At 48.2% G+C, this 14,321-nt stretch overlaps 1 protein-coding gene across 5 annotated transcripts in view; it reads left to right on the top strand.

The window, feature by feature from the left end:
* Positions 1 to 14,321, top strand: part of GRM5 (glutamate metabotropic receptor 5) — a 287,732-nt gene that overhangs the window by 257,971 nt on the left and 15,440 nt on the right. For 4 of the 5 annotated variants that reach the window (XR_013231702.1, XM_077341416.1, XM_077341417.1 and 1 more), the window contains exon 9: positions 10,503 to 10,598. The exons of the other annotated variant lie outside the window; for it this stretch is intronic. Coding sequence is in view for 3 of the 4 variants with exons in the window: in XM_077341416.1 (XP_077197531.1) it covers positions 10,503 to 10,598 (96 nt within the window). In the remaining variant the exon portion in view is untranslated. The remainder of the gene's footprint in view (positions 1 to 10,502; positions 10,599 to 14,321) is intronic. 5 annotated transcript variants of the gene reach the window in all.

Genomic DNA, 14,321 nt, shown 5'->3' with positions numbered 1-14,321 from the left:
CCATGGCAAGCCACTTTGGGTTCACACTTGCCTTGAAGGCCTCTTCTGGTAGTCACCTAAGTTGGTTGCAACTTGACAGTATGTGAAGCGAGTCTGGGCTCGACCAGAACCAGGGCCTTTTCGGCCCTGGTTCTAGCCTGGTGGAATGAGCTGCCGTCAAAGATCCGGGCCCTTACGGAGCTCCCAAAGTTCTGAAGGGCCTACAAGATGGCGCTCTTCCACCAGGCATTTGGTTAAGACCAAGGCTGCACTCGATCCATCTGAAAGGACCCCCTGCCTAACTCCCTACCCGGGCCATTTCGCCAGCATCAAAGCTGGGCCGATTCTCATCACTGGTTTCAACATCAGGCCCGGGAGATGGTTTAACTGGCGGGCCAATGATCATGAACTTGACTTGTATTTTAAGATCTAAAAGCTTGTGTTGTATGATTATTCGTCTTGCTGTAAGCCACCCTGAGACCTTTTCAGAGAGGGGCGGCCTAAAAATCTAAGGAATAAATAAATTAATTGTACGACCATAGATCTATCTACCCAAATCCAGTATGGTCCGCAGGGACCCTCCAAACTACACAGAGCAACGCAACGCAGGCTTCCTTTGAAGCTTGAAAAAAAAGTCCTATTGAGTCATCGGCACATGTGGCAGTCAGAGGAAAACAAGAGATGCCAAACAAGGCGTACAGATTACTTCCTCTTTGTTGCAAGTCGCTAATCCAAGATTCCTTTCAGTCCTCTGATAGCCAGACTCCCTGGGTTTACAGTATATCTCCTTCCAGTGAAAAGACAACATAATTGGTATGCAACTAGAAATTAATCATTCACCATTCAGAAGATAGGATCATTAGATGCTATTTTCGGAGCCCCTTAAGTGTTTTCCAAGTGAGTCATCATTCAGGATGAATTCCGTTCTTCACAGTGTTCCTTCCTACTCTTTGCCATTCTTGCCTTGCCTGTGGATACTTATTTAGAACTCTTGCAGGGGGTTATTGCCCCCAAACTGGGACATCCTCTTTTCCTGTGGGCCACTGTTCTCGTGACTGCGGCTCTTTAATCGTAGAATCATAGAATCGTAGAATAATAGAGTTGGAAGGGATCTCATGGGTCATCTAGTCCAACCCCCCGCACTATGCAGGATGCTCACATCCCAATTGCTCATCTACTGTCACCTGCCACCCTCTTAAACCTTTGCAGAATCAGCCTCTCCATCAGATGGCTATCCAGCCTCTGTTTAAACATTTCCAAAGATGGAGAACCCGCCACCTCCCGAGGAAGCCTGTTCCACTGAGAAACCACTCTAACTGTCAGGAATTTCTTCCGGATGTTGAGATGGAATTTCTTTTGAATTAATTTCATCCCATTCATTCTGGTCCGTCCCTCTGGGGCAAGAGAGAACAATTCTGCTCCATCCTCCATATGGCACCCTTTTAAATACTTTGTCTTGCAATCAGTAGACGAGGCCACTTCTTTAGGGCATAGCTTATCCCTGCTGGTCCTTAAAAATGAAATTGTCAGTAGTCGTTGTACTATGAGGCACGCTGACGGTTGTACTACTGCGTCATATAAGCTTAGCAGAAAAAGGGCCTCTCAGCCACAGCCCCATGCCAGCACCTTGGACAGCGCCGAGGGTTCTGTCCTCTGTTGCCTCCCCAGCTGTGGCTTAATAAAGTCACCCTAATTGATCTGCCAGAAAAAAACGAATAGCAGCCTGGCTGTGTTCTTTTGCATTCCACGCCTCCCCATTATCTCCTCTGCCCCAGGAATGGGGGCTGTTTCCATTTAATAACCCACCTGAACTGAAATGGCGCATCGCAACTGTACTTCTCTCATGCTCGGCTGCCGGCTCATCAGTCTATGCAAGCCAGCACGGAAGGGACGGGAAGCCAAATCACAACGATACGCAGCCGTTGTCGAACTGGAACTCGGGGTTATATTTAGAGGGTACAGAGTGTCGTAAAGGCATGAGTCTTAAAGCAGCATGCCATTTAAGGCACCGAAGGGCCCCTGTCATTAACACGGCGCTCTTTTGACGCTAATTGATGGCACGGCCAAGTTGGGGCAAAGGCCCGCCAGAGAGATAATGGCCAGGGCACCGCTCACGGCGTGAAATGAGAGCTAAAGAGACTTTTAATAAAAACAGTGCGCCTACCGCAAGCTTATGAGGTTTTTTGTGTAGGATGGTGTTTGATCAAGGATCTTAGGAACGATGGCTTTCTTGGCCAGGATGAGTGGCCAGGTGTTGACCCATGGTGGCTTCAAGGATGGTGCTTGAAATGGAATCACTGGAATCGTGGCTGAAGGACCGAGTTTGATTCCCCACTCCTCTTCCATATGCAGCCAGCTGGGTGACTTTGGGCCAGACACAGTTCTCTCAGAGCTCTTTCAGCCTCACCTCCCTCACAGGGTGTCGGTTTCAGAGAGGGTAAGGGAAGATGGTTGTAAGCCGCCTTGAGACACCTTGAGGTAGTGAAAAGCAAGGTAGGAAAACCAACTTTTCTTCTTCTTCTTCTTCTTCTTCTTCTTCTTCTTCTTCTTCTTCTTCTTCTTCTTCTTCTTCTTCTTCTTCTTCTTCTTCTTCTTCCTCCTCCACCGGTGGCTTATTTCCCCAGTCAGTGGTCCTCCTATAAAATGCACACAGGTCAGAGTTTGGTGGACGATCCGTCTCCTTCATTCTCTAGGATTATTTATTTCGGTTCCTGCTCTTGACGAGTTTGATAATGCGATTAATGAAAATCTAAGGATTGCAAAGACATGTGAAATTGTGTGAAAGATGTTGGGTCTGAATGGTTTTGATGAATCGCTCTTTTAAAAAGCGGTGGGCTCCATCTTGTAATGAATAGAACTTCATGGACGCTGTGATTACAATGGGTTTTCCTTTGAATGCTGAGCTTGAGTCCTCTTCAAGGCATTTCTGGTGGTGTCAGTTTGATTAAGCCCTACTGAATTGTGCAGACTGTCTGCAGGAGGGGAGGGTATTGTTTCGTCAAGTTCTGGACCTTTTTTGGGGGGAGAGGCATAACTGACGTAAAAGGCAATTCTGTCACACTTTAATGCCGTCCCAATACCTCTTATCTACTGTCTGGTGCCATCTAGGAGAAGGAGGAGGAGGAGGAGAAGAAGAAGAAGAAGAAGAAGAAGAAATGACATAGCCATGTTTGAGACATCGGGGAGACACTCTAGTTTGGGGGCAAAAACTCTATGGTAGAAGCCAATTTCGCCATCATGTTTTTGGCCCAAATGCCAGAGCATCACCCCAACGGCACTAAGTTATGACATCATTTCTGGGTCACGTCAGGAGTGACATAATTGCTGCAACGTCAGCTAGGCTTCCCTGCCCTTCTTAGTCATTCCTCCCCCATCCCCCACTGGTTGCCCAGAGGGACATGGAAGCCCTACCTCACAGGGTTGTTGTGAAGATAGAAAGACAGGAGAGCAGAATCCTGGGAGCTGCTCTGGGTCCTCATTGGAGAAGAATGCAGAGAATGGTGTCTGTTATAAATCTAATGTTGACGAAAGGGGCAATTGGTCCGGCTACTGTTCCATCCCATTTTGCCGAACCCCTTTTGGCCAGAAATAGAACAGCTCGTATCACGATTGTGGAAAATTATGGGCTTGTGTGGAATGGGCTGGGGGCAAAGCGCCTCTTTTGCAGAAAGTGAAAAACTCGAAGTAACAGTGGGCTGGTTGGAGGAATCATTTGGCCTGCCTAAGAAGGTCGAAACGTTTGGAATAAAGAAGGGGTTTTTCACAGGCTCACAGAAATCAGATCAGTCGATGGATCCGCCTGTTACAGACTAAAGAGAGCTCAGTAGGAACGGGGGCTTTGATGACTTGAAAGGCCTTCTGATAAGGAGTCGAATAGTCATTGCATAATGTCCTCGGAGAACAGCCGCGACTGGAGAGAGATTTATCACTAGACAACACTTTCCCAATTTACAGGGCCTCAGAGACTGTGAAGGCATTAGGAAGAAATACTGTACCAATTTTTATGTTTATAGTGAAGAAGACTTGGTTTTTATGCCCTGGTTTTCACCACCTAGAGCAGCTTTCCACTACTCAGAGCAGCTTACCATCATCTTCCCTTCCTCTCCCCACAACCATGTGAGGTAGGTGGGGCTGAGAGAGCCCCATGTCTCCTCTCAACCTCCTCTTCTCCAGGCTGAACATTCCCAAGTCCCTCAGCCTTCCTTCATAGGGCTTGGTCATCCTCGACATTCTCTTCTGAACCCTCTCCATTTTGTCCACGTCCTTTTTGAAATGAGGCCTCCAGAATGGCACCCAGGACTCCAGGTGGGGTCTGACCAACGTGGTATCCAGAGGGACTGTGACATCTCGTGACTTTGATCTGATGCCTCCATTGATACAGCCCAAGACTGCATTCACCTTCTTTACCACCGCGTCATACTGTCTGCTCATGTTTAGCTTACAGTCCACAAATACCCCGAGATCTTGTTAACACAAATGGTTACCCAGAAGCATATCTCCAACCCAGTAGGCCTGCTTCTCACTTTTGTGACCCAGAGGGAGAACTCTGCACTTCTCCTTATTGAGTTGCATCTTGTTCTCGTGTGCTCATTTCCCCAGCATGTTCAGATGTTGTTGAACTGTATCTTCCGGGGTGTTTTCTACTCCTCCTAATTTGGTGTCATAGGTAGGTAGGTAGGTACACAGATAGATAGACAGACAGACAGACAGACAGGTAGGTAGGTAGGTAGGTAGGTAGGTACACGGATAGATGGATAGATGGACACTGGCAGTCTTCAAGCATAGGTTGGATACACACTTTTCTTGGATGCTTTAGGATGGTTAGGGCTGATCCTGTGTTGAGCAGGGGGGTGGACTAGATGGCCTGTCTGGCCCCTTCCAACTCTATGATTCTTTGATTCTGTTATTCTATGATTCTATGATTCTATGGATAGATGGAGGATGGACAGATGGACGGACGGACGGAGGATGGATGGATGGATGGATGGACGGACGGACGGACGGACGGACGGACGGACGGACGGATGGATGGATGGATGGATGGATACATAGACGGATGGATGGGTGGATGGATATCTCCCATTGGTTAAAGTTAAAGTACCTGAATACACCCTTAAGTGATATTATTTAGTTATTTTTATCTCACCGTTTCCGCAAAAGACTCAAGGAAGATTAGTTGATGAGGTTGCCTTCCTAACTCCAATTACTAGAGAATAAATATTACTTCTGAGGAACCATGCCTACGAATGCACTGTGTTTGTGCAGAGCCTTTTTGGATCTCTCTCCGCAGGCTGGTCACTGAACGCACATCAATAGAGTCTCCTACGCTGGCCACCCACGGCACTCTGCCAATTTTTCATTCCCGCTGCTACAGTTTCTCAAGGCAGTTATTCCTCATTAGGCTGGCTCGTCTTTGTGATCAAGGACCCGTTCCCGCATTGGAGCTGAACCAGGGACGGAGGGGGTGCCAGCGCTCAATCAATAAGCATAATGAAATTCGTCTACCGAAGCCGCATCAGCTGTAAATCTGTATCTCCTTTTTAATACTGTCCTTTCTCCCAGGGGTTCAGAGCAGCCTGCAAGGTTTTCCCTTGCCTCATTTTCTCCTCACATCGCTGGGACTGCTAAACAGAACTCAGGAGGGGACCTTCTTGGCCCCTTTTAGGGGTCTTCATTCTGACCGATCCTGCAGATGAAACTCAAATACTTTGGCCCCCTCATGAGAAGGAAGGACTCCCTGGAGAAGAGCCTAATGCTGGGAGCGATCGAGGACAAAAGAAGAAGGGGACGACAGAGAATGAGGTGGCTGGGTGGAGTCACTGAAGCAGTCGGTGCAAACTTAAATGAACTCCGGGGAATGGCAGAGGACAGGAAGGCCTGGAGGATCCATTGTCCATGGGGTCATGATGGGTCGGACACGACTTCGCAACTAACAACAATAACAACCCCAAAAGGGTCTACTATACTGCCTTTTGAGCTCAAGTGGGTTGCCATGGCAAAAGTGTCAGACTTGGCAGTAGTACGTGTGAAAAGGACCTGGGGGTCTTAGTAGACCAGACACTGAACATGAGTCAGCAGTATGACTCAGTGGGTAAAAAGGCAAATGGGATTTTGGGCTGTATTAAAAGAATTATAGTGTCCAGATCACGTGATGTGATGTTGTCACTCCATTCTAGTAAGACCTCACTTGTAGTACTGTGTTCAGTTTGGGGTACCACAACTGAAGAAAGATGTAGAGAAACTGGAGCATGTCCAAAGGAGGGCAACAAAGATGGTGAGCGGTTTGGAGACCGAATCATATGAGGAAAGGTTAGGGAGCTGGGTCTGTTTAGCCTGGAGAGAAGATGACTAAGAGGTGATATGATAACCATCTTCAAGTACTTGAAGGGCTGTCATAGAGAAGATGGAGCAGAGTTGTTTTCTGTTGCCCCAGAGGGTTAGACCAGAACCAATAGGTTGAAATTAATTCAAAAGAATTTTTGGCTAAACATCCGGAAAAAGTTCCTAACAGAGCAGTTCCTCAGTGGAAGAGGCTTCCTCAGGAAGTGGTGAGTCCTTCTTCTTTGTAATTTTTTAAGCAGAGGCTAGATAGTTATCTAACAGAAATGCTGATTTTATGAACTGAGGCAGATAGTGAGTGGGTGGGCAGGAAGGGATGTGCCAGGGTTTGTCTCTTGTGGCCCTTCCTTGCATGCCCAGGGAAATGCTGATCACCATTGTAGGATGGTAGATGAATTTCCTCCAGGCCAGGCTGGATTCTTGAGATTTTTGGTGGTGGTGTGTGGGGGGAGAATCACTGGGGCATGAAATTGGAGTCACTGTGGATAGGCAAGTAGTTGTGAGTTCCTGCATTGTGCAGGGGGTTGGACTAGTTGATCCTGGTGGTCCTTTCCAACTCTATGGTTCTATGACTACAACTGGTTGGTTCAGCAAAGTTAGGCAAATTACAAATTACCTAAACTATCACAAAAGGAAAAGGCTGAAGTTTCTAGTGAGAGGGTCTTGTTCAGGCTAGGAGTCAAAGAATTAGTATGTTACAGAGCAAACATAGGAATTATAATTTAAGCATCTCGCCAGCTAAGGTCGGATTTGGTGAATATATTCACAGGGGTTCTCTCGATGCATCTCTGAACCATCAGATTGGTTGATATTGTCTTAAGGGACAATGGAGAATCTCAGAACACTGTCTTAAATGACATTAGAGATTCCCAGGCTTAGGGGGCCAAGTCAGTGGTGCCCAAAATTGTTCAGCTGTCTCATGGTTCAGAAAGAACAACACACCAGCCCTGTTCAGAAATTACGTACAATCTGTTTACAGTGTGCATTTGACCTTTAAAAAAATGCATTGAGTAATGCTCCTGTTACATTCAACACACCTGCATGGCGTAGCGGTTAAAAGGGGCAGACTCTAATTCGGAGAACCTGTTTTGATTCCCCACTCTGCCTGCTGGGTGACCTTGAGCCAGTCATGGTTCTCTCAGGACTTTCTCAGCTCTACCAGCTTCACTAGGTGACTATTGTGGGGAGAGGAAGTTGATTGATTCAAAGCTGCTTTGAGACTCATGAGGCCTTCCTGGGCCTATTATGCATGCACTGCTTCCCTCAGTCAATTCGCTGACCCTTTTAAATCATCCTTTTAAAAAACTTTTAAAAAATATTCCCATTCATGGATGTGCTCTGATTCTCCGCTGTTTTATTATTATTTTTTAGCGACTTTGCATTCTAAACCATTCTGATTGTACTGTTCCTTGTAGAGAGTGGGCAGGATGGACCACAGCAGACCGCAGGTTCCCATACAGACTTAAAGCCTCCCCCCCATACCATCCCTTCCCCTGTGAAGGTTTTTTTTAAAATCACTGGGGAGCCCAACACATAAGTCTATGCTAATAGACTGAAGCAGCTTTCCTGCAACCCAGAACTGGCATTTCAGACCCCTCCACTTTGCCAGCCTGATAAGCTTTTAAACAAGGATCCTCCGCATGGTCACTGATTAGAAGTAAAGCTTTGTAGTCTCAGGAATGTTCATGGAAGACTGTGGAGAGGAAATGCCATGCATACCACAGAGTAATTTCTACTAATTTACATAACAATATTGTTGCCAAGGCAAATGGCATGTTCACATGATCACTGGCAAAGGCAGAGTATCAGCAGCAGTTGCTCGACCTCCCATTGGTAGATGAGGGACTGCGAGCAGAAAAGGGGAGGAGACCAAAAACATGCTAACATTTATGCATAAAAAAAGACTGTCCTCAGTGCTGTCACACAAGAAAAGTCACCATAAAACTAGTTTCAGAAGCCTCGCTGAAAAAAACACTGCCAGAACTGTGGGCAGCATATGCAATGCAAAAAGGAAAATAATACAGTGTGTTTCGCACTGCAAAAATGGTACCATATTAAGAATTTATAAATGTCATTTTTGGCAGTCTTTTTCTGAGTTTTCGGTGATGCATAATACACCCTGGAATGACCTTGGGCCAGTCACAGGTCTCTCAGGACTCTCTCAACCTCACTCTCACAAGGTGCCTATTGTGGGGAGATGAAGGGTGGGTGATCATAAGCTGCTCTGAGACTCCTTCAGGTTGTAAAAAAAAAGGGTACAAAAACCCCAACTCTTCTTCAAAGCATCCATTTTCTCCAGGGTCACTGATCTCTGTAGTCTGGAGTTGAGCTGTACTTCTGGGAGATCCCCAGGTCCCACCTGGAGACCAGGGTTGCTAGATCTGGTTTGAGAAATACCTGGAGACTTCGGGAGTGGAGCCAGGAGTGGGCAGGATCTGGGGCAGGGAGTACGATGCTATGGAGTCCACCCTCCAAAGTATCCATTTTCTCCAGGAGAACTGATCTCTGTCGCCTAGAAATGACCTGTAATTCCAGGGGATTCCCAAGTCCCACCTGGCGGCTGGCACCCCTCTTTGTGCTGTTGTTTCCAGCTGTTTCAACCATTTCGCATTTAAAAGTTCCCCAGGAACATCCTTTGCTGAAAAACGCTACCAATTAACATTCCTTTCTCCTTTCGCCTTTTTTCTCCCCCTCCTCTTCTGAGCCAAGATCTTGCTCCCTCCGATTTGACTTCCTTTGTATCTTTCCAGTGGTTTCCACTACAGCTCAGGCGGCACCTGCTTTTTCATTCATTGTGTGAATCAACTTGCATTAGCAGGTAGATACATCTCTCTCTCTCTCTCTCTCTCTCTCTCTCTCTCTCTCTCTCTCTCTCTCTCCCTCCTGCATGGTTCTCATTTCTAACCAATGATCTTGGCACAGCCTCACGCAGAGCACGGCTTTCTTGAAAGGGCAGCTGATTTGAATCATGAACTGATGCTGCGGCTCCTTCCCAAAAGCCGCTCAGCCATGCAGTCCGTTTCGTGTTCCTATCCGTGTATGCTGGTTGCTCAGGAACAGACTTTCTCAACCAGGGCTTTGTGAAACCCTGGCGTTTCTTGCTGGCCCTGGAAGGGTTTCTCAAATGGGTGGGAGTTAATTGATTTATTGGGTGAAACGACCATATATGTCCATGTTGACCCACCCCACCATCCCAAAATGGCCAATGATGGGCCTGGAGGGGGTGGGAAGGGGAGGGGCCCCGGATGGGCATGTCCACAGCTTTGTTTCCCAACTCTATTCTGCAGGACTGTACCACTTCTGTGATTTCACAAAGTCTGAAGAATGTTTCAGGGGGTTATCAATGGTTAAAAAGTTGAGAAAGGCTGTTCTGGATGTAATTCGGGGCAATGGTGGCCTTTGGGACAACTGGTTGCTTCCACCCCACTGGCTGCATTGTGGTTCCCTTACTCAATGCTCACAAGATTGCACTCCAAAGGGCAACACAGGCACCACCACCGCACTCCCCACGGTTGTTCTGCTACTACTGTGCCGGTTTCCTTCACAGCTATGGATTCCCTCTTCCGATCGAGCTTTGCTTCCTTCACTCCTGAGCAAAACACGAGCTCCCCGGGGACGAGGTGGTGCGGTTTCACTATGACTAATGCAAGCAGGTGTATTGTGTGCTTCTCTTTGTTTTCAGCGGAAGCGACTGGAGGGAACAACACCTATGAATGGCTTATCCCGAGGAGCCATTAAACTCGAGTTGTAATTTCAGAGTTAAAAGGTCGAAAAAAACCTGACAGCTGCTCCTGACAGGCAAATGTGGTCCTTTGAAAGGAGGTCCTTTGTACCGGGCAAATGGCGCATGAAGGAGTGGGGCTGAATCCTCCCCATGTCTTGCCCCCTCTCACCCCACACAACCTGCCCCAAGGCTGCTTACACAGGCGTCCCGGTGTATGTGTGCAGTTCCACCTGTATCCCCTTGGGGTCCCACTCATGTGTGCAGTTCCACCTGTATCCCCTTGGGGTCCCACTCAGAGCAGGCTTTCAGTATGCGCAGGCCTGTAGGCTACAGAATGGGCACCCACCCACTGCACGTGCCCCTTTCCGCCCCTCCCCTGACGCACGATGGGGCGCCGTGCCCAAGCCCACAATCACTTCTCTCTGTTTTTGTCACTCCTGTCCTTGTCATGATTTGTTAGGTACAAAGGCAGGAAGCTGGCCCAGCACAAGTCGGAAATAGAGTGTTTCACTCCAAAAGGGAGTATGGGCAATGGTGGGCGTGCGACCATGAGCAGGTAAGCCAAAAAAAAAGCATGAGCGGCACCCCCCACCCATCCCTCCCCGGGCCGTGTGAGATGTCTGTCCGCCAGAGGAGCACCCCTCGGTCACTGTGCCCACCTCCCTGTGTGATCACTGTGCGTCTGTTACGAGGTGTCTGTCGGAGCTCGGACCACGTGGGTTTCTCCGTTCTGTCGGACCTGCCCGTAGAATTGCTAATGGACGGGCCTGGATTCCTCGTGTGTCTAAGGGTGGCTCGATCGGATACCGGTGACAAATTTGGCCGCACCAGAACGAGCGTTGTCATTCGTGTCCCTTCTCAGCACAAGAGCAGAGGCCAGTCCAAAAACCTGGTGTCCCAACCTGCTGTGTCTATTTAAGCCGTGGAAACCACCCATTCCATTGTGATCCTTCTTCCTTCCAGAAGAAGAGACAGAAGGCTGCTCCGGTTGGAATGCATCTGGCCTAGTCCTGTGTTTCCCTCCAGCATGCGTGGCAGTCAGCGATGCAGAGTGAAAATAGGTCCCCATTGGCTTTGTTTGTTTTTTTTATACCAGGAGATGACTGGAGAAAGGACTCCTGGGTATTGTTGAATAACATGCAGGCATGTAACGACAGCAGAAGTTGCACTACCCAAATGCATGCCTTGAGATATAGACCAATGCCTGAACAACCCCAAGACCACCACTGAAGGAACATTCTTATTATAGACATACAAGTCGGGCCAGGGGCTACCGGGACTCATGGTAGGGAGATCTCATTTCCCAGTTCCTTCCACTTGCTTTGCCAGTTTTCTCCCCTCTGTAGTGTCTGCAGTCTCTCCTCTTTCCTTCTCCCCCTTCCACCCACCTACCTACCATCTTCTGTTTCTATCCAGTCAGCCACCTTTTCCTATTCCTCTCTCCCACTTTCAGCATTCCCCCTTTTTTATCCCTCCTTATTCCAACCATCCCTTCCTCCTGTCTTTCATTCTTGGTAGTTAGGATTTCCCCCCATACTGATTTAAATCAAGGTTTGGAAATCTCTCTCAGTATTGGATGGAGGACTGAATCACCATTTCCCCTAGTGACCAACAAATCTTACAACCTAATCTCACAAGCTCAGTTATATTCTTATCAAAACTTGATTTTAAGGGGTTTTACCCCCCCTTCCCATTTTCCCCCTTTACACTTCAAACCTGGGTCTTTCCCTGCTCTTGTACAAAACACCTTCTATCTGTAGGTACATAGTTGTACATAGCCCCATTGTGTGATTTTTTGATCCTCACGCTGAGATCAGAATCTATGTACAATAATTGTGAAAACTACAACATGTAGCCTTCCTGACTTGCCCTCCAGGATGTCACTCATCCTGGAGGATTAATCAGGTAGGGGTGCCTCCCCCTCACTGCCTCCTCCTCCTTCCATCCAGAAAAACACTGGTTCCATGAGGCCCATGACTGCCAGCTGCCCTCTCACTACTACCAGGGCTGGGGAGGTCTGCCTGCCCCCTCAGTGCTACCAGGACCTGGTAAGCTCATGGCAGGCAATGAGTGGCCACCTGCATTCTCCCTCCCCATGTGGGGGGCCCAGCGCACACTCATTGCCAAAGCCACCAGCACCCTCTGCACCGCCTGCCCACCCACCTTTCTGTGGGCTGGGCTGATACAACATCAGGCACACTGGGGCACCTTTCCTGTAGCCTCCCAGTGCTGCACAGGGCCCAGGATGCTAGAGGCCTCCACGCCACTTGCCTGCCCACTTCCCCATGGGGCAGGAAGCAGGGCTGGTGTGACACTAGGGATGTTGCTGCCATCCAGCTTGGTGTGGTCAGAGCTGCCCCACCAGGGGATGGGCTTTCTGGCCTCCCATTCTAGCACCCAGTGCATTCCTGGCTGCACCGTACTTTAGAATAATAGAATCATAGAGTTGGAAGGGGCCATACAGGCCATCTAGTCCTCCCCCATGCTCAATGGATCACCCTGAATCATAGAATCATAGAATCATAGAATCATAGAATCATAGAATCATAGAGTTGGAAGGGGCCATACAGGCCATCTAGTCCTCCCCCATGCTCAATGGAGGATCACCCTGAAGCATAGAATCATAGAATCATAGAGTTGGGAGGGGCCATACAGGCCATCTAGTCCTCCCCCATGCTCAATGGAGGATCACCCTGAAGCGTAGAATCATAGAACCATAGAGTTGGAAGGGGCCATACAGGCCATCTAGTCCTCCCCCTTGCTCAATGGAGGATCGCCCTGAAGCATAGAATCATAGAATCATAGAGTTGGAAGGGGCCACACAGGCCATCTAGTCCAACCCCCTGCTCAACGCAGGATCAGCCCAGAGCATCCTAAAGCATCCAAGAAAAGTGTGTATCCAACCTTTGCTTGAAGACTGCCTTAGGCAGCCTTACTCCTAGTTAGCTATAATGATACATCAAGGAGCCTGTCTGTCAGGCACTGACATCATTTTATATGAGGTTTAATACTAAACAATAACAAATGACTGCCATGCAAAGCTTAAAGATAGACACACCAGCTCATAGGCAGCTCAGTTGAGCCCCAAGGAGTTCCCTCCTGTCCCTTAACATCGACCAGTCTCAAGAGCATCCTCTTTCATGCACCTCAGTTACCTTCTCTTGATATGCATGGCTGTAGCCAGGATGGGGCTTATGAGTACACTGCATTTTAAATGCTCAAAAGCATCTAAACATGAAACCCATTGGGTAAGAAGCTAGCTTGATCGACTGATACTTCTGCTTCTGTCGGTAAAATTGTCAGTCTGAGTGACCTTGATCAATTAGGCAAGTTTGCATATTCATCAATGATGCCCTTAAAATTTGTTATCATCCTTGTTTCTGGATGATCCTTGAACGGTGGTCTCTGGAGCTGTATTCAGACGCTGGGGTACAGACAACAGGCATTTGGAAGGATGGTCAAGGTCATCCCTTGTTGTAAAGCATGCATTGGATGCTTGCAGCCGCTATGTGCATAAGTTCGAAACGACATGCAAATATTAGGGGTGGATACATTTGCAGAATGTCCCCAGACTCCTTCAATGCATCTGTCACACACACCTTTGTTGTCTGAATCAGGTTTGGTGGGTCCAGGTTCATGGCTTGGTAGCTGTTTTTCTGCTCTTGGTGTAGAGAGACATTTTGGTGTAGTGGTTAGGAGTGCGGACTTCTAATCTGGCATGCCAGGTTCGATTCTGCGCTCCCCCACATACAGCCAGCTGGGTGACCTTGGGCTCGCCACGGCACTGAGAAAACTGTTCTGACCGAGCAGCGATATCAGGGCTCTCTCAGCCTCACCCACCTCACAGGGTGTCTGTTGTGGGGAGAGGAAAGGGAAGACAATTGGAAGCCGCTTTGAGTCTCCTTCAGGTAGAGAAAAGTGGCATATAAGAACCAACTCTTCTTCTTCAGTAATATCAGGGCTCTCTCAGCCTCACCCGCCTCACAGGGTGTCTGTTGTGGGGAGAGGAAAGGGAAGGAGACTGTAAGCCGCTTTGAGATTCCTTCAGGTAGAGAAAAGCGGCATATAAGAACCAAATCTTCTTCTCCTTCTTCATTACTATCTATCTCAGCCTCACCCACCTCACAGGGTGTCTGTTGTGGGGAGAGGAAGGGAAGGCGACTGTAAGCCACTTTGAGTCTCCTTCAGGTAGAGAAAAGTGGCATATAAGAACCAACTCTTCTTCTTCAGTAATATCAGGGCTCTCTCAGCCTCACCCGCCTCACAGGGTGTCTGTTGT

The sequence above is a fragment of the Paroedura picta genome, chromosome 6 (genome assembly GCF_049243985.1).
Source record: "Paroedura picta isolate Pp20150507F chromosome 6, Ppicta_v3.0, whole genome shotgun sequence".
Taxonomy (NCBI): domain Eukaryota; kingdom Metazoa; phylum Chordata; class Lepidosauria; order Squamata; family Gekkonidae; genus Paroedura; species Paroedura picta.
Note: the sequence above shows the minus strand (reverse complement) of the source record. Positions and strands in the feature narration are given on the sequence as shown.